Here is a 20,039-nt window from a genome sequence, read left to right on the forward strand (position 1 = left end):
TGTCATTTTCCATCTACTATTTGCATATGAAAGTTACTTTTCTTGAAAGCTGGGCTTAGAGAGTGTGATGAGAAAGCTCACTTTCTTAAAGACTATGAGAGGGCTTCACGTCAGATGGTAAACCTTTAGAAGTCAGAGCTGCACTTCAGTTTAAATACCCCTCCAAAGTTTCAGAAAGATGCTTTCAAAAGTGCTCAAGGTTAAGAGAGTGGATAAACCTGGAATCTATTTGGGGCTTCCTGCTGATATGGAGGTCAAAAAGAGAAGTTTTTAATTTTGTACTGAAAAGGGTCATGAGAAAAGACAAAAGGCTGCATTTGGAATCAATGTAAAATGTCATTGGTGTAAAAATACACAGGTGACGTTTTACACTGAACCATAAAAGTGACTGTTGCTTTTTGAAAATCGCAATGGATGAAAGTGTGTAAAGTTTTACATCGATAAAATCATGTAGTTTTTACATCGATTATCAATATAAAACTTTAGAGCTGATGATGTTTTACATCGATAATCGACATAAAACTTCACTCTATCCAAACGCTCGTAAAACTGAACCAGAGTGGAGTTTTATGTCAATAATAATTATACCCTCTTTCCAAATACCTATAAAATCGAACTGGTATAAATTTTACATCGATTCTTGATTTACATCGCATCCAAATGCAGCCAAAGAGTTAGAGGGAAAAATATCTGAATTTAACTGGTAAAGAAATGCTTTTGAAATCATTTATTAGTGCTCTTCGAGTTTATGTCATGTTTTCATTTACCTCGAAGAATTTGCGAAGATATCATGAAAATCTGAAAACACTTTTGGTGGGGCCACTCTCATAATAATAAGGGGATTAATTGGGTCAGGTGTGTGGTGGTGGTGGGGTGGGGGTGGGGGGGGGGGGGGGGGGGTTGTAGGCAAAAAAACAGGGGGGCATGGGACTTAGAGACCCTAGAGGTTTTAACCTTGCATTGTTAGCAAAACAAGCTTGAAGATTGGTTAAGGATCCCTATGCTTTATGGGCTTAGGTTCTTAAAGCTAGATACGTCCACAGTACAAACTTCTTTGAAACAAAATCAGGAAAGAATGATTCTTGGGGTGGTCCAGTATTCTATAAAGGAAGGGATGTATTTGTAAAAAGTTGCTTTTGGAGTGTTGGTTGAGGGGAGAATATCAAAATTTGGGAAGATGCATGGAGCTTTATGTGCTGTTGCAACTTTTAATGATAAACCAAGATCAACCTTGTTTTCTGAATTTTTTGCTTCTTTACTAGGGGTTCGTCTGGCTAAAAAACAAGCAAATTCTGATTTATTTTTGTTTTAAACTTTACCTTATTTTGTTTGATAAAAGTATAAATGAAGTAAAATAAGACATGAAACAGAATGGAATAAAATTCAAAATCAATGTTTTAAACACCCAAGAGGCCAAACCATTTTTTTGCTCTAGGTCACGGTCATTGGTTTGATCATCCGGGTCGAATGGGTCAGACCGTCCCACTTGTATTTAAAGTATACAAATATATATTTATTTATATATAAATATTTTTTTAGAAATGTTATTTGTATTTTTATATTTAATTTATGTTTTTTAAATCAGTTTTTAATTTTTTATTTATAAAAATATTAAAAATTGCAATTTGAGGCCACAAGGTTTTTTTTTCCATGAAAAATGCGGGACAAGGCGCCTACGGATGCATAGATCTCGAAAGGTTACCCAAAATAAAAAAAAATCACATCAATTGGACACTAGAGTGCAAAGTTATGGCCTTCGAAAGTTTGAATGCATCGAGTGTGCAACCTACAACCTGGCCTGGTCACCGAGTTGAATGGGTCAACAGTCAAACTGGCCGGGTCAAATGGTTTTTGACCATTTGGCCCAGAATCCTGGCCGAGCAACGGTTTATCCGGCCGGGTCAATGACAGGTTGAAAACACTTTTCAAAACAAAAATAAACCAGAATTTGCATTCTTTTCATTTGCACTCCTATGCGTTTATACTAATGCAAATAAGATTGCACTATAACCAAACACAGCCTTTATGAATATTATGAAGGGTGGATGCAATTGTGTTAGTTTTGAAGTCTAAGCAATTCTAGGAGACATCTAGGCTAAGCTTGGAGGATCATTATCAATTCATTGGGAAATCAGATTAGCTGAATGCTTTAGCTGTTCAACAGGCTGTGGAACCAATGATGAGGTTCCATGCTAATAGTAAATTCATGGGCCCCACTATAAAAGATGCAAGGCCCATGTATTTAATACTGTCATGGAACCTCGGGGGGAATGGGTAGATGTAGACCCTTCCCTCTATATGTATTTGACTATAGTGGTGTTTGGAACTATGAGTGTTTATTCAATAAACGCTGTCACATAGGCATCACTTCAGCATTTAGCCCATCATATTGATCCCTATGCATAGAGGCTTGCAAAAGCAGGCTTCAGTTTATGTGTACGCCTACCATTGGGGGAGGCTTCATTTTAGCGTTTCCCCAAATGGGTAAACATTTATTTACTATTTTGCTAATGTGATGCCTAATGGCGCCTAATTATTAATAAACAGTTTTATTCTTACTTTTCTCGATTTTGCAAATAAATCAAATACAAACATTTAGTGAATAAACAAAAGCTATACCAAACACATACTATATCTATGAAACCGCTGTACTCCTCCATCTTCTTTTTGTTCTCCAGCTGCAGCTGCAGTAATAAGTTTTCTTTTACCAAATAAAAGGGGTCTGTTTTTCCAGCTAGAGAGTAGAATCCTATGAAGTAAGTAGTGATTTGCATATGGGCTGGCCCAGAGCCCAGACACTGCCCAAGGTTGAGGCCCACTAATTATCGGCAGGGCTGGGGGGCCAGCTTATCCAACTGTCCGGTCAGACCAGACTTTGAACGGGCATTGGTCATTAGTCTGGCTCTGTAGTCGCTCTGTACTGTAGCCCGACATACAAGGGTCGTTTGGAAGGGCTTGAAGTAAGCAGCTTTCCTTAAGCGGGCTTAAAATTATTTTAGCTGTCCGATCAGCTGTACGTGGGAGAACGAACGCTAATCCTAACCCTAAAAACCTCCGGCTCCGGACCTTCCCCCGGCGAGCAGTTCCGGCGCTCTCCGGTTGCATCTTCACGCGGCGATAGCAAGGTATTTGTCTTCTTCTTCTTCGTCTTCTTCTTTTTCTTCTTCTCAAGTATTCCAACAGAAGTGTTTCATTAGGGAAGCCATTGTGGACGACTTCCGGCCAGAGAGCTTGCCATCGCCACCAGGCCCTCCATCCTTGTATTTTGCCTTGTTTCTTAATTGATCTTCCAATCAGTAGATTTCCCCTCCCCTCTCAGTAGATCTGTTCCCCTCTTTCTCTCTTTCTATCGGTCTTTTCCCCTTTTCTGGTGTGAGCACATGTGTCCTTTTTTTATTCCATTGCAGGCTGTGCGCCTGTGTCTTCCAAATTGGGTTTCGCATGCTTTTGCCCTGCAACTCATTTCCAGGTACTATGTTTCAAGGTTTTCGATATTTGATCCTTCATTCATTTATTCTTCGCTAAACGTTGTGCCCTACTCATGAAATGTTAATGTTTGATTATTTTCTTAATCAAATGGAAAGATTTGTAGATGCCTGTTTAAGATTCTTTGCCAAGCCAGTGGGGAAGTATTAATTGTCAAAAATAAAAAAGAAAAAGAAATGAATTGGGAAGAATGACCAAGAAATAAAAAAGAGGTTTTCAAATTGTGTTCATTTGAATATGCCTGTCTAAGATACACATTTTGTGTTACGTTCTCGACCAACATGCCAAAGCAAACATACCACCACTCTTCTGCAGCCAATGTCCCGGTGGCTCTCACTCTGGCAGCAGGTAGCCCTTTTCCTCTAGTGGTCTTGCTCTGCTCCAGAAAGCCATTCTACTAGGCAGCCTTTTCTGTGATTTGAATCTATGACACGGGGTAGTCTTTGATACCAATTGTTTGGTGCTTGACCAATATGCCATAGGCCTTATGAGTGTTGGAACACATCAAATCAAGTCATTTAAATGCGTTTGGATCTGCTGGCCACACTCATCCAGCCGCACATTGAGAATATCGGTGACCACAAAACAACTGATGTTCCATATATGCGACTGGGTTGAGCGTGGCCAGCAATTTGTTGTGTTCAGTAGATCCGGATTCCATTTAACCTTTAGGGCTGTAATATTTTACTATGCATTTAAGTTACACAATCTGCCAAAAACTAAACTTGCAGTTCAAGTGAGGCATCTGCCTCAATGCAAAAAATAAAGATTGCTAGGCTATGATCTACAGATGTGTAAGGGCATCCTTAATTGTTAGAATGTTGTTCTTGTTATTGCCATTTGCCATGATGTATAAACCTTGTACTTGTTGATAGCAATCAAATATATAATCTTGAATCTTTTTCAAATATTCCATCATTTACTTGCATATATTAGAGTTTTTAATTACCAGACGACACCTTATTGAATTATGACCTGTTGGATTTTCTCTTTGATAATCTTTTACACTGTCATTTGATTTTGGTGGTTTTCTATCTTTGATTATCTAAAAGAAACCTGTGGCTTTTTAGACTTGCTACTATTGAAAGGTTATTTATGTTTCAATGTTTAATCTATTTGCCCATTTAGGATTAGATTAGATGTTAAGGAGCTGAGGTTCCGGGGCATTTGGAGTAAGTTGGGCATCTCTTACAAGTCCTATTCAAGAACATATGGTGACGACACTCATTTACTAAAACTGTACCAGGAATAAGGGTTCTGTTGAATAAGAAACTAGCTATTCTAAAATTAAACATGTATAGGTGATTGAAACTATGCACCTCCTGTGCGTTCCTTGATAATGTGATTGACCAAAAAGGTCCAATTGGAATTCAAAAAGGCTTAAAAAATAAAATAGAATCATGTTAGCAGACCTGGATATTTATCTTGTGGTTGGTCTTAATATACAAGTCAAATATGACTGCTTTATATGTTGCAGAAATGCAATTGTGTTTTATCTTTCATGTTTTGTACCAACAGAAAAAGGAAAAGATCTGTAAAATATGGTTTGAGACCCTCATGTTATTGTGAAAATTATCCATATAAAGAAAAGTAAGACCTATTATTGCAAGACCAAAGTCCTTGGAAGTTCAGACCTCTAGTGAGATTGGCTCAAGCCCTAGGTGGGTCTTTGAATAACTCGTTCAATTGGGTGCCTAGGAGTGCTGATGGGTTAGCAGAACCTCTTGTGAGAGCTAGGGTGGGGAGAGATGTTTAGAAAGGGGCTGCCCAGGGCAAGGCTGTAACCTGTAAGGGCTGAATGTTTTCTTTCAGTTTTTCTTTTCCTTTGATGTACAGGGCCCCTATGGGGTCAGCTGCTTTGTTCCCTTTTGCCCTTCTGCACTTTTTTGTGTAGTTTGGTAGTTTCAATAAAATTAATTCTTGATCATAATAAGTACTATTATTCTTGGGGTAACCGTACATTTTATTAATTGCTTGTAGCAAGGCAATACCAAAAGTAAGGTGATACAAAAATACAAACAAGCTCTGCTTTTGAAAATAATTGGACCATAATCTCTGGCTGGATTTAGCATTTATGCATCAACATAGATCTTTCCACTTTTGAATGTAATTGGACCTCAGACTGATTTATCCTTAATAAGAACACTAGGACAGCTTAACTCAAATTAGAATACGTGATATTCAAGGAATGTAGAATGTTTTTGCATGACTTGTACTTCCGCATTACCTCATGACCTGGTTTGCTGAAATAAAATCTGACTGATTGATCCTTATTAAGAATAGGCTGAGCTCAAACCAGAATATGTGATATTCAGAGAATATTTTCTCATGACTTGTTCTTCTGCATTAGCTCATGACTGGGTTTTCTGAACTCAAATCTGATTGTGTGATCTTTATTAAGAATAGGATGAACTCAAATTAGAAAATATGATATTTAGGGAGCTTAAATTAGAATATTTGAAGCTTGCTCTATGAAATGTTTTCACATGATTTGTACATCTGCATTTTCTCATAACTTAAACTGACATACTATTGTAATCTGAAAAAGATAAACCATTTAAAGCCTTTCTTTCCTTCTAACTTTAAGTGATTTAAATTAGATTTATAATTAGCTTGATGTACTTCGATCTATTGCAACCATCAAGCATACGGTCAATCTATTGTATTGGGTTTTATAGTTTTTTAAGTTGATTTTCTTTTATCATTTTATTTATAATTCATTTTATGATGTCTTAGATTTGGTTAAAATTTTTGTAAATGATATTTGGATTTGTTAGGTTGGCTTTATTTTTGTTCTAATTCATATTTGTCTGATGTCTTGGATGCACACGCACTTCACTTATGTCATATTGATGCTCATTTTTTGCTATTTTTTATGTCTGAATTTGTGTGCGGAGGGAGGGTGGACAGTACCAGCAATTTGTTGATGAATGTGAATTATTGTTTTTCAGGTATTTTTTTTTTATATTTTGTCATTACTTCATCTTTCAACAGGTGTAACATGTCTTTCATCATCTAGATTTTTGTTTGTTTAAAATTTTCTAATTAATGCTATTGAAAATAATTCATATATATATAACATTCATAAAAAAAATAATTCATATAACTATGTCAGCAATATTAATTAACTCTTCGACTTATGCTTAATCATGCTGTATGGATTTGTAGATAAATATTAACTGTTTGTTTTGCTTGCACATGTGGATATCTGTTAGATGGAGTGTTTTTTCCCTTCTTTTGCATGTTATGTAATTGAAGCATATCCGTATCTTATGGTAGCATGTAAAGTCTCAGTAGTTTTATAATTGACCTAATTGTTGTGTTATTTCTATTTTAGATGTCGACTAGTATGGCCAACCTTATCCCATTTGATGATGCACCAATTAGTCCAGCTAATTGGACCAACCAACAAGAAAATGTATTCATAGATTTATTAGTACGACAAGTCCAGAATGGTGGGATGGTTGCAGGGTGCCTAAAAACCCAAGCTTGGAAAGAGGTTCGGGTTGGTTTTTATAGGGCACTTGGGCTGAAGTTCAACACAAAGTCATTCAGTAACAAGATACAAGATCTTAAGAGTAGGTATAAAGAGTTCAAGAAGTTGAGGTTTGGTCAGACTGGGTTTGGTTGGGATGAGGAGAAAAAGATTGTTGTAGCTTCTCCGGACACTTGGAAAAGCTATTTAATGGTATTATCCAAACTCGTTTTGTATTGTGTCTTTTTATTTTAGTTTTTCTGGATATAATTGATTAGTGTCTATCTATTCTCACTTGCTAGGTTAACCCCAAGGCAAAGAGGTTTCGTACTAAAGGATGTCCAGAGTATGATCGTCTTGATATTATATTTGGGGGCACTATTGCTATTGGCCAGTTTGGCACATCCTTAGCACGTGGCGTACAATCCCCCCCTCGAGATGAGGTGCAGGTCTCTAATAATGATCAACCTGTTGAGGAATCCCTTAATCCTATGGCCCATGACATTGGTGATGTTAATGACAGTGATGATGAGTGGTCTTCTACTGCAACCACCCGCCGAGATGTTCGTAGGAAGATAACCATTGACTTTGTTGATATAATCAATAAACTAAATGAAGCAGCAAATGCAAGAATAGATAAGTTAGTGGATGCGATTAATGGCTTTAATGATAAACCAGACAAGTACTCGATATCTACTTTCTTGGATGAGATAAACACCATGGAAGGTCTTACTCATATTGACTATTGCAAACTATTCGAGGTTTTCGAGAAAGCATCTGCTAGGGAGTGGTACATGAAGATGCCTCCAGATATTAGACGGAATTGGATTAGTGATATCCTTAAGAAGTAGCCTTTTTTCTGTATGAGAGTTTTGTACAATTTCTTAGTTTATGTATTGGACCATTGTGGTACCATTTGTTTGTTTCTTAATTTGGGACCATCTTAGTGTTAATTGTTTTATGTTTTGTGATCCACTTAAACTTGGATATGATTAGGGATTGTAATTATATATATTTGGATGATGTGTTATATATATTAGGATATGATAAGGGATTGTGATTATATATTTTTTTTGTGTGTTTGATGATCCATCTAAACATGTTGTGTTAATGATTCCAAAGTACACATGTTATATATGTCAGAGAACAATGGTTGATAGTCCAACCAGGAATATATTGTTGAAAGTGACTATGACCTTCATGTTAGAAGAACAAGAATAAGAGAATGCCATTAATGCAATACTTGCAGCAACGACAAAGGAAAATTACAATATTTATCATTATAATAATATGCAATGCTATTGTAATATACCAGACTATGATGACATTTTGGTCGGATCAGAATATTTATGCAATGCCATCTTGAAAAATGATAATAGGTGCATGGAAATGTTTGAGATGCCTCCGCATTTGTTTGTTAAGTTAAAAGGTGCATTGAAACAAATGGGGTTAATCAAAGATGGACAATATATTACTGTTTATGAACAAGTTGGGATATTATTGAATGTTATTGGTCACAACTAGTCTAAATAAGATGTAGCAAACCTTTCCCAACATTCAGGGAAACAGTATATCCACATTTAGTATTGTTTTGGAAGGGAAAGAGATTTTATGTGTGCTTTTTTGTTGTAATAACCTAAAGTACATGGTTGAAGTAATATCATATTTGTGCTTTTTATATTATTAAAATATTAAATTAAAAAAGCACATGTGTTCTTTTTTGTCTCATGATCATTATCTTCATCTAAGCCTTGTTTCAACTATTTGTGGTTAACTAGATGAATCCTGTTTTGCCATTCCATTTTGTTCAGTGTCATATCTATTATTAAATTTTGAGATCTTAAATCATTTTTCACTACTTCACCTCATGTCCTTTTTGATCTGCCCCTAGCTCCCCCTTCAACTTGTAGTAGACTAGTTTTTCTTACAGGTGCTGTAGATGGTCTTGCATGTGACCAAATCATCCTAGTCTACTTTCCCTCATTTTATTGGACCTATTCCTAAGTTCCTTCAGATGAATTCACTTTTAATCCTATTCTTTCTTGCTTTCCCACTTATTCACCTTGATGTTTGTATTTTTACCACACTCATTTTTTGGATATGTTGTTTCTTGACGGCTCACCACTTTACTCCACATATGATCTAACAATGCTTACCTTACAAACGTTTTATAAAAATTTTCTTTCACCATAAGTGGTATCCATCTATCACATAAGACTTTGGATGGACTTATCCATTTTGCCTGTCATGCTCTAATTCTATTGATCCAAGGTAATGGAAGAGTACAGTTGAGTTATCTTTTGGTCTCCAATCCTATGTTACTCTAATTTTATTCCTATTATTATTAAATTTTCCATTGCACATATATCCTATTTTAATCTCACTGGTTTTAAGACATCTCATCTTTAAGTTATTTGAGATTTTTAATACAGAGGGATAACTGCCCTTTAGAATTTCCTAAGTCTGATAATTTTAATGTTGGTTTTGATTAATTCCACGAATATCAAATGTGCTTTTTACGTTCGAGGTTTGCAGGATGGTGGCAATTAAAGACCTCTTGGTTAACTGCAATGGTATTTATAAAATCTTTAATTGAATACTAGAGATTTTTGTACAAGATTATCTTGTATAATGATAGAGATGAAGCTTATCTTTTCCTCTCCTTATTTTTAGTTCTTTTTTTATTTCTTCAACTGATTTTATCTTTGGGTTGTACATAGAGTGAAGATACACTTCAATTTGGAAATTCAGTTGGTTGAGAAACTCATGGATTGAATGTCTTGAAAATGCAAATTCAATAATTTCAGGTCTGGTCTATTCCTTTTGAAAAGAATAAGAGGTTTGTAGTAAGTTAGCAGGCCACAATATGAGGATAATGAATCAATGTCTTCAACCTTGCATATTTTTCTTGTTTATTTAAGGCCTTTTTCTTAGCTTACTGATCAGTTCAATGCATTTATATAGAATTCTAGGTATCTTTTGTTTTTTTAAGGTCATTGGTCTTGTTAATGGAGAACCAAATTGGTGGTTTAAATACTGAAAGTGCATTAATTTTGTTGGGTTGTAAATGGTTGAGGTGCTTTTTTCTACCATTGAACTAAAATGTGGGTTGAATATTAGTCAACTTGACTGAAAATCACTTTTGTTGCTCTCTACACTTTGTCATCTGCCTATAAATGGAAGTTTTGCTCCAGGTCTTAAGGGTCATTTGATAACGGCTGGAGTGGATGGACTAAATGATTCATTGCTTTGTTTTTTATTGGATAAAATACTTAAATAATAAAAAAACTCAAAAGATACAATAACCAGCCCAACTTAAGCTTCAGCCATTAAGGAGCTCACAATCTACTTAAAAAGTTATTCATCCAAGGGCAAAGCAATAATCCATTCAATTGTTTTGTCTTTTATTGGATAAAATATTTAAATAATAAAAATTCAAGGGTTTAGTAATCAACTTCGCTTCAGCTTCAGCCATTAAAGAGTTCAGAACCTCCCAAAAAACTTATTCACTAAAAGCAATAAATCATTCAGTTCAGCCATCTAAGTTGTTACCAAATGGCCCCTTAAACTGGATTTTTTTTTTGTTAGATATGAATTTGACTGGTAAGCAAGCATTTAGGCTTCACTCTCTTGTAGACTTTGAAGAAAATGGTATTACTAGAATTGACAAAGTTGTTTAGACTATTTATTTATTTACTACTGTAGGGGTGATGATTTGCTATTTGCATAGAATTAAATGTATGTAATGATTGGTGGACCTGCTGGCAGTTTTTCTTGATTTTACATATTTGTGGATAGTGATCTTTTATGGCAGAATGTGGGCATGCTGTTGAAATATTACATGTGGATTTAATAGTTTCCAAGATTACTTGGACAATACACTAATGAGGTAATTTTGACATCCTTTTTTGATATGCATTGATGATTTTAATGGTACAGAAAATTTGACAAAGGATGTCAGGCACTCAAAATTCCGTCTCATTGTTAAAGCTAGACAAGGTTCCCAGGAAAAGGGTTGTTAAGGCGAATTGGACAGATGATCACCACAGGTTTTTTGTTGATGTTTGTGTTAAGGAGGTTATGAAGCAAAACAGGCCAACTACGTATCTAAACAATGAAGGTTATATAAATTTGATGAATGCTTTTAGGAAGAAATTTGGAGTTGAATGGGATAGAAAGTGTTTCAAAAATAAGTGGGAAAATTTGAGAAAGGATTGGACTACATGGTGTCGGTTACTAAAAGATTCTTCTGGCCATGAGTGGGATAATGAAAAGAACACAATTATTGCAAGCAATGATTGGTGGGAGAGCCATCTCCAGGTAACGGGTTATACTTACGTGAATTCATTTTGCATATACTTCTGAAATTGGTTTAATAATTTAATGTTTGTTCAGGTCAACCCCAATGCTGCAAAGTTTCGTTTTGCTGGCCTGAAATTTGCAAAAGAATATGAAATCATGTTTGGAGACACCTTAACTACAGGAGCTTGTGCACCAACAGGAGTCATCCCAGAAGCTTTGGCTCAGCTAAGTCAGAATCAGGAGTCCTCAGAACCTGATCCAAACAGTCAAACTGAGCAGGACCAAACTGAGGAGTCAGCAGAACATGTTCCAAATAGTCAAATGGAGGAGGAACAAACTGAAAATCCTATTGGATTGGGAGAAGGAAACCATGAGTTGGAGCCACCTACACAATGTGGGGGTGCGATTGGTGGAGCGAACTTAGGTGTAAAGCGCAGGAAAGTGTCAGCTTTGCAAAAGATTTCTACAAACATAGGACGTATTAGTGATGCAATGGAAGCAGTGAAGAGGAGCTGCATTGCACTATCATCATACCCTACCATTGCTGCAGAAATTTCTGGTCGAATTCCAACTATAGTGGAATGCAAAGCCCTGCTAGACCAGATTCCTCAGGTGCCTAAGAACAGTGATATATACTTGTTTGCGTTAGATAAGTTTATAAATAGGGACATAAGAGATCTTTGGATGACTATGGATGATAGTGAAATGCGCCTTGCATGGCTGTCTAGACAGTATCATAGGGAGTCTGCTAAACATCTTGTTCAGATAAATCACTTGATTTAATTTGCATTATAGCAGCACAAAGCAGATGCTCTTGATTTAACCAATTTACAATGACATTTCACCATTTCTTGTATTTGCTCTGCCCTTTTATTTTGTCTCCCAATCATGTGGTTCACTAAGTGAATGATCCATATCCAATCTATAACTGCAAGGCTGGTGGGTAGACAGATTTTTAATAGAATTCCACGAGTCCAAATGATGGAGTGCAATGCCTTGCCTATGCCACAATTGAGTACCTTGAGGATCTGCTCAGGCCATGGTTAAAGCATTTTCTTATGATTATTAAGTATTAACAAAATAATGCAGACACCAGGTGTTTGTGCTTGTTCATTAAAAAATTAGTGAGAAAGAGAAAGTTGTGGCAAAATCCTCTTGAGAACTTTCTTAGAACCCTCCATTAACTTCCTTTTAAAGGAACTGAATGCAGCCTTGAAGAGAGGAAGGCCAGTTTTGCTTCCTCTCACCTCACACTATTTGCCTTTTCTGCTTTTAAGGAGAGAAAATAAAAGAGGTTAAAGAGAAATTTGCCTTTGTAGTTTTTTTTTTTTTTCTTTTCTTTTCGGGGAAAATCTATGATGCAGAAAAGATATGGTATGGAAAGAATTTTAATCAATCAAAACTCACCCATGAATTTTGATAAACAATACCTTATTCGCTATTATGTTTATGATTCCAGTTTATTGGTTTGTTGTTTTTCAGATATCATGTCTTTTCCATATCATAGTTGAACCCTTTTGGTCGGCATTCTTTTTCTCCTTGGTTTCGCTTGTAACCCAAACTAAGAAAATCCATTTTCTTATGGGTTTTCTTTTCCTTTCTTCCGTTTTCTTTGTAACTGAATACAGTGTTAGACAGGAATGAACTTCAAGCTTTCAATAGTCAGGATGGTTGGGCCCTAAAAAGCATCAAGAGTATTCTTTCCCTTCCTCTTTTCATGCTGTAAGTTCTAGTGTAGTACTTTTATACGTGTCCTAAATAAGCACCCCTTCGTAAAGGTCTTTCAAATTATAAATTTAGGACACTTAGGGGGTGTTTGGTATATTGACATTGTGTTTTGAATTGATCGATACAAATTTTTGAGAAATATGTGTTGCCACATCATTTACAAATGTCATTTCAACCAGAAAAATGCATGCGTGAGAAACATCAAATTTGATGTTTTAGGAAAACATGTACTAATCAATTAAAAATGTCTCACAACATTTCAGGTAAAAAAATCCCACTCACAAATTTGTATTAATCACCCAAAAATACATCACTGTACCGAATACCCTCTTAGAAAAGAGGAATACTAGTAAAAATTAGTATTCAGTTTTCACAATTCTTCTTGCATTTGAAGCAGTTTTCCTGCACTCTCATCTAGGAAGGAACCCAACAGGCTTAATTAGGCTTCATATTCCCTATAATTGCTTATATAAACCATGCATAAATGTGTTAACATACATACATACAAAGATATGTGTGTATTAAAAAAATGAGAAAAAATGCAAATGTATTGGCAAAGAAAATTTGTTAAAGAGGAAGGTTTCCTATTGGGGCCAGAGCTTCACCACATACCCCATTTCAGCCCAATTCCAACCTTAGGTAGGAGTGAGATCAATTAATGTTTAATACTAGCCTTCTATTTTTACCCTTTGATCTGAATTTCTTTCATGAATCTAAGGATGAGGCGAGAAATTTGGGGATTTCTTTTCAGCCCCAAATTAACTTGCCACGTGGAACTAAATGACCCAATTTTTTTGTTAATAGCATACAAAGGAGCATGAACTCAATGTGATTTATTTAAAGTATGTATTGGATAACATTAAAATTGATTTTTTACAAAAATCTCCAAGTTTGTTCAACATCATTAGTGACATTTTAATTTTATTTCAATAACACTAATTAATTATTTCTGTCTAAATGAAATTAGAGTTGATTTAGGCACATTCAATTTTTTATACACTCGTGCAAAAACAACGGATACCCCCTTTTATAATGACAAAGTATTCCTTATTGATTATTTATTACAAGTATTCCTAGTTTTTATGAAAAAAGAGCTATTGAATATTTGTAACCATTGCCTAGGATATATCTAAGCATAAACTTTTATTTAACAATTTCCTAAAATTCTAAAATGACACAATTAGCAAGTTAAAGGGGGCTAGAAGAGTGTTTGGGATCTCCTCCCAACAAAAACTGTCCCAACACTCTGTTGTGTGAGAAATCTTGTTACTTTGAGGGCCACTCTTGTTACCTTCATGATGAACCTTGGTGCTGTTGAGATTTTTTAAACCAGTGGCTTCTGGATTAGGTGATCCGTATGATATTTGTGGGCACACCAAAAATGGTTTCACTTGATTTGGTGGAGTTTTGAGCTTCCCATAACCTGTTTTTTCCTTAATATTTGCCACCTAAGTCTTATTTGCGCTTTAGGCTGTGTTTGGAAATGATGCAAATAAGTGTGAATGCAAATATGTAGAGTGTAAAACGGTTCATATAAATTGCAAAGTTGGATTAGTTTTGTACTGACAAATTTACCTTCTTACCAAACAGATTTGGCTATAATGGATTTAAATACAAATTACAATAAAGCATATGCCTTTTTTTAATCAAAAGCCCACTTGAATGCAAATTTACTTCTTTTTTATTAATGTACTTTTACATCTTATTATCAATGTAAATATGCATTGAAAAATTTGTTTTCTATCATTTGTCAATGCATTAATGTAATGTTACCAAACACAAGCAAAAATGAACCACAGTGCAATTTTACCCTAAACCGGATTTACACTCCATTTGCATCATTTCCAAACGCAGCCTTATTTGCTATGCTAGACTTGTGGTGACTGTTGGGACCTCGGTTGGTGTTTGTGTGAAGAGACACCTGGAAACTTGTTTAGACTTGGTGACAGTCTTAGTCTCCAACTCACCTCAGTGAACCTCGATGGAAGCAATATTTTAGAATGGTTTCAATTCACAAAAATGTATATTGGCAATTGTGGGAAAGATGGGTATCTAACTGCAGATGAGAAGAAGCCTTCTCCTGAAGATCCTAAGTTCCCTAGATGGAAGCAAGAAGACCTCACAATCATGACGTGGATGGTTGGATCCATGCAGCCACACATTGTTGGGAACTACATGTTTCTATCAATAGCAAAAGAAATGTGGGATATAGTAGTTTTTGTTACTTATTCCCAAAACAATCTTCGATAGGGGGAGAAATCTGTGCCATTATATTTCTTCACTCTCCAATCACTACGAGAGGAGAGATTCCTTTAACGGAGAGTAGTATAGGAAGCACAATGAGAAGTTCAGGGTTTTTGAATTCTTGATTAGGCTGAATCCGGAATATGATCTTAAGCGTCAACATATTCCGAGTAACAATTTTATCACACTTTTATCTCCTTATTCTTTGGTTCAAGGTGAAGAAAGTAGCAGGGCATCTATGATGCATTCTCTTCCCATTGAACATTCAATCATACTGGTGTCATCTAAGCCCAAGCCTAGTAAAAAATCAAAGGGTGCTTAGATAACTGAAGGCTATGAGATTGTGTGTGACTACTGTATGAGACCTAAACACAAAGGGAAGAAAGGCAGTGTTCATGTTGCCACTAGCTCTAAGAGTTTAACTACAACTTAACCTGTGGCTCCTAGACATGGAGAGTCCTTAAATTCTATTAGGACTGAACTCAGTTAGCTTCTTACAAGTTTAGAGATTAACAACAAAATCAATACCTCTAAGATCCCATCGGTCCTCCAATATCTCTGACCATATGACAACATTGACAGGCATGTCTACTTGTTTCTATTCTTATCATTTGTCCTCTAGAAGAGAGAAAATCACTTTAGTAGATGGGTTCCATACCCCTATTTCTGGTAGGGAGATGTTAAGCTAGTTGATGATCTCTCACTTAGTTCTATTCTTCATTTTCCTCGGATTCATGTAAATTTATTGTCTATTAGTTCTCTTACAAAGTCTTTGAATTGTTGTGTAATTTTTTTCTCGTGAAGCATGGGAGGCTATATTCTCTTGCAAGCATGGAGAAGCTACAAATATTATGAAGTGTCATAGGTTATCAAAAATGTTTACATGGTGGAAACTCAATTTGAGAGGCAAATTTAAATTTTTAGATCAAACAATTCTAAGGAATATTTTGAAAAGGGCTTTGTTTAATTTCTTGAGAAGAAGGGAGTTTATTCACTAAAATTCCTATGTTCAAACCTCTCAACGAAATGAAGTTGCACAAAGAAAAAAAAGACACGTGGTTGAAATTAGCTCAGTGGTCTATTATTTCAAATGAATGTTCCTACTCGCTTTAGGGGAGGTGTAGTACAAGATACAGTGTATTTGATCAATAGGCTTCCCTTTAAAGTTCTCCAGTCAAAATACTCACATTAGTTGTTGTATGGTGATTCTCCCATCTTTAGTCTTTGATTGGGAGTCTTTGGATGTGTTTTTTTATTCATGACCTGTCCCTTTTCGTGTCAAGTTCGACCCAAAAGCCATTAAATGTATTTTTCTTGGATATTCTTGTACTCAAAAGGGTTACAAATGTTATGATTCTTCTTCTAGAAAACGTTTTGTATCTAAAGATGTCACTTTCTTTTTCATCATCTTCTCCTATCTTGGTTTCAATCCTAATTCCACTTGTTTTTACCTTTGTTCCTCCTGAGAAGCATATATCTTCTCTTACTCCTTGTGGGAGATAAGTCTCAACAAACTTTTAGGAAAACCTATATTAGGAACGAATGTCAATGGGTGGCTCTAAATGTTAATTGTCCACCTTAGTGTGTTTCCATGGATTCAAGTAACTTTTTTCCTCATTTTGTTCTTACTTGTGATTATCATGTTATTATTTTTTGACTTTATTGTTGATCATATTGAGATCTCTAGTGCCCATGTTGAAGGTGGTGAACTTAGTGATCTCGATCTTCCTATAGTCTTGCGAAAAGTGTATTCTGCAATCTACTACCACTCCTTATCCTATTTATAACTGTGTTTTATGAATCTCTATCTCCTTCATACCTTATTTTTCTTGTAACCTTGTCTTCGATGTCCATTCCCAAGAATGTTTCAAATGTTGTTGAACAATCATGTTGGAAAAAAGTTATGGATCAAGAAATGAAGGCTTTGGAAAGGAATCAAACCTGGTAGTTAGTCAAGTTCCCTTAGGGAAAGGAGACAATTAGGTGTAAGTAGGTATACAAAATAAAATATAATGTTGATGGCTCTATTGAGAGGTATAAAAGCCCATCTTATAGCTAAGGGATATATCTAGACTTATGGCATTGATCATATCGAGACTTTTGCTTAAGTTACCAAGATAAACACTATCTGAGTTTTGATCTCTTGTTGCTCACTTCTTTTAGCCTCTATATTAAATGGATGTTAATAATGCTTTTCCTTTGAATGGTGATTTACAAGAGGAGGTGTATATAGATCTCTCTCTTGTTGTAATTATCCCTAGAAGTGGAAGGAAAGTTTGTAAGCTTCAAAAATCTATTTCATAAAACAATTTCCTTTACCGTGGTTTGACCGATTTAAAAATGCTTCTTAAAGAGATGGATACTCTCAATCCCATGTTGATCATACTTTTTTTCATTAAGAGAAATGGAGATTTAGTGACTGTCTTGATTGTATATGTGGATGATATTGTTATCATTGGAAATGGCAAACATGAAATACAACAACCAAAGCAATTTTTGTCCACGGAATTTAACATTAAAGATCTTGGAGGCCTCAAACATTTCCTTGAGATTGAGATACAAGATTGAAAAGAGGTATCTTTATATCTCAAAGGAAATATGTTCTAGATCTACAAAAGGAAATATGCAAACTTGGTGCTAAACACATAAACATTACTATAGATCCAAACCACAATGGATACAAGACAAAAACCATATGGGGTTTTTGAGTTTCTTTAGCTAAGGACTCCTTCAACAAAAATTGGGGTTGTTTTTAACTGTTCTATGAAATTATTTTGTGACAAGCAATCTTTTATTAATATTGCAAATAATCCAATTCAAGATGATCACACAAAGCATATAGAAGTTGATAGGCATTTCATTCATAAAAGGGTAACTAGTGGGGAAATATGTTTGCCTTTCGTGAAATCATGCAATCATCTTGTAGGTAATTTGACTAATTAATCTGGAAGAAAATCTAATCAACCACAACATGCATAATATTTATGCTTAACTTGAGGGGGGTGTTGTGTGGGAAATCCGCTGATTTGAGGGACATTCTTGTCTTTTTTAACATCAAGGGCTTAAATGTAATTTGAAATGAAAGTGGAAAAGCCCTAATATTCTTGTTCAGCTACAAAACACTCTTTTAACGTTCTCTCTTCTTTTCCCTTTTTCTTCTTATTCTCTTTCCTCTTTTTCTTCCTTCTTGATAAACCCCTTCTTTTCTCTTTCCTCTTTTTCTTTTTCCTTCTTGATAAATTTCTGACAAATTTCTCTTTTCTTTCAACATGATTTGTCTCATCTCTTTTCTCTTTTTCTTCCTTCCTAATAAATTTTCTCACTCTTCCAACATGATTTGTCTCTACACATCTCACCACAAGACAAGGACCCACCATATATGAGATGTATGAACATGGATCATGTTAGAATGTATTGAAACATTTTTTGGTTGGGAGGAGATGCAGATCAATTAGAAGAGTCTGGAACAGGCAAAAAGGACTTAGGTGGAATTAATGAAAAATATTTGTCAATAACACTGAACATAATGGAATGGTAAAACAGGATTCACGTAATGGACCCATATGATTGGGACAAGGTTTAGAAGATGATGACAATGATGGCAACTACTAAAAACTAGCAAAGGAATCCGGCTTCTATGAAGACAGGTGCATGCACATCGTTTGTGCAGTATGGGGACGTGCCACGTGTCCTGTGCCTCGTACACGTGTTTCAAGCATGCGAGTGGAGTAAATGCCGTTAAGAGCCCTGTTCTTGCTAGATTCCTCTCACTCTCAATCTCTCGCCACACCAAACTGAACCTTGTTCATACTCACTCTCTCCCTCTCCAACCGGCGATGACCAACAACCATCACTGGCGATTGGAGAAAAACCCCAGGTATTCCTCTCTTTTCATGTTTTCTTTCCCAAACATTGCATCTTTGCCATGAAAGACCCGACCCTAACCAGTTTGGATGCAGTCATATTCATTGCATCATCCGCAACTGTTTCACCGGCGACTAGCGACATTCAGAGGAGCACGAAGTTGAGTTTCTGGCTGTAAGCACAACAACCCAGAAGCTGATAGTTGACACAGAGGAGCACATTATACTCCTTGAACAAAAATCCCTGGCAGAAGAGCAAACCCATATACTGCACAAAGTAAGAGATGTATGTTTGGGGAAGAAAAAAACGAAAAGAGAGGAATACTTGGGGTTTTTCTCCAGTTGCCGGTGATGGCTGTTAGTCGCCTTCAGTTGGGGAGGGAGAGAGTGAGCATGAACAAGGTTTGGTTTGATGTGGCAAGTAGGGGTGGCAATGAGCCTTTTCACGAGTTGCTCGATCTCAGCTCGTGAAAAATTTGGCTTGGCTAGGTTTCAACCGAGCTTGAACCTGGTACTATTCGAGTTCAAGCTCGAACCTTGTAAAACAGTAGGAATCTAGTGAGAACAGGTCAGGTCTCCTAACAGCGTTTACTCCAATCGCACGCTTGAAGCATGCACACGAGGCACAGGACGCGTGGCGCATCCTCATCCTATGCGAATGGTGCACGTATGCACCCTGCTCTGACAGAAGCCGGAAGGCCCCTGCGATACAAGGGCAGTACAAAGTATTTGATACCTTGGGTTGTGTTCTACGATATGTTTTGCATATAGGTTAAGAAGAAATAGAAGAAAAGAATGAATCTGATAATCATTGAGTAAAGATAATAATGCCTATTCAAAAAATGGTGTTGCATGACAAGTAAATTGTCTATCAATGCTTAGTTTCTGAAATTTGGTCAAGTAACCTGTGCGTTTACACAAATTGATATTCAACGTGCAAA

General features: G+C 35.9%; 1 protein-coding gene and 1 long non-coding RNA gene across 10 annotated transcripts; both read left to right on the top strand.

The window, feature by feature from the left end:
• Nucleotides 1-2,768: 2,768 nt before the first annotated feature.
• Nucleotides 2,769-12,119, top strand: LOC104609140 (L10-interacting MYB domain-containing protein-like). Of its 9 annotated transcripts, none has more exons than XR_016079853.1 (7): nucleotides 2,853-3,125; nucleotides 3,408-3,469; nucleotides 6,384-6,437; nucleotides 6,824-7,174; nucleotides 7,264-9,534; nucleotides 10,901-11,281; nucleotides 11,357-12,119. XR_016079853.1 is itself a non-coding variant. In XM_088894016.1 (5 exons), exons 4-5 carry the CDS (start codon nucleotides 10,916-10,918, stop codon nucleotides 12,044-12,046), a joined length of 1,056 nt encoding a protein of 351 aa, XP_088750142.1. In that variant the 5' UTR covers nucleotides 2,769-3,125; nucleotides 3,408-3,469; nucleotides 6,384-6,437; nucleotides 10,901-10,915; the 3' UTR covers nucleotides 12,047-12,119. The 9 variants fall into 9 exon arrangements, 4 of the variants coding, with proteins under 4 accessions (XP_088750142.1, XP_088750141.1, XP_088750143.1 ...); XR_016079852.1 differs by lacking the exon at nucleotides 6,384-6,437 and adding an exon at nucleotides 3,198-3,260 and having other exon boundaries at nucleotides 2,865-3,125; XR_016079854.1 differs by lacking the exon at nucleotides 6,384-6,437 and adding an exon at nucleotides 3,203-3,260 and having other exon boundaries at nucleotides 2,865-3,125.
• Nucleotides 12,120-18,757: 6,638 nt separating this feature from the next.
• On the top strand, nucleotides 18,758-20,002 carry LOC148789741 (uncharacterized). The gene is made up of 2 exons (XR_016079756.1): nucleotides 18,758-19,112; nucleotides 19,195-20,002. It is a non-coding gene; the product is annotated as an uncharacterized LOC148789741 (long non-coding RNA).
• The last annotated feature ends 37 nt before the right edge of the window (nucleotides 20,003-20,039 follow it).

Source organism: Nelumbo nucifera, chromosome 8 (assembly GCF_055504915.1).
Source record: "Nelumbo nucifera cultivar China Antique chromosome 8, China Antique-T2T, whole genome shotgun sequence".
NCBI lineage: Eukaryota > Viridiplantae > Streptophyta > Magnoliopsida > Proteales > Nelumbonaceae > Nelumbo > Nelumbo nucifera.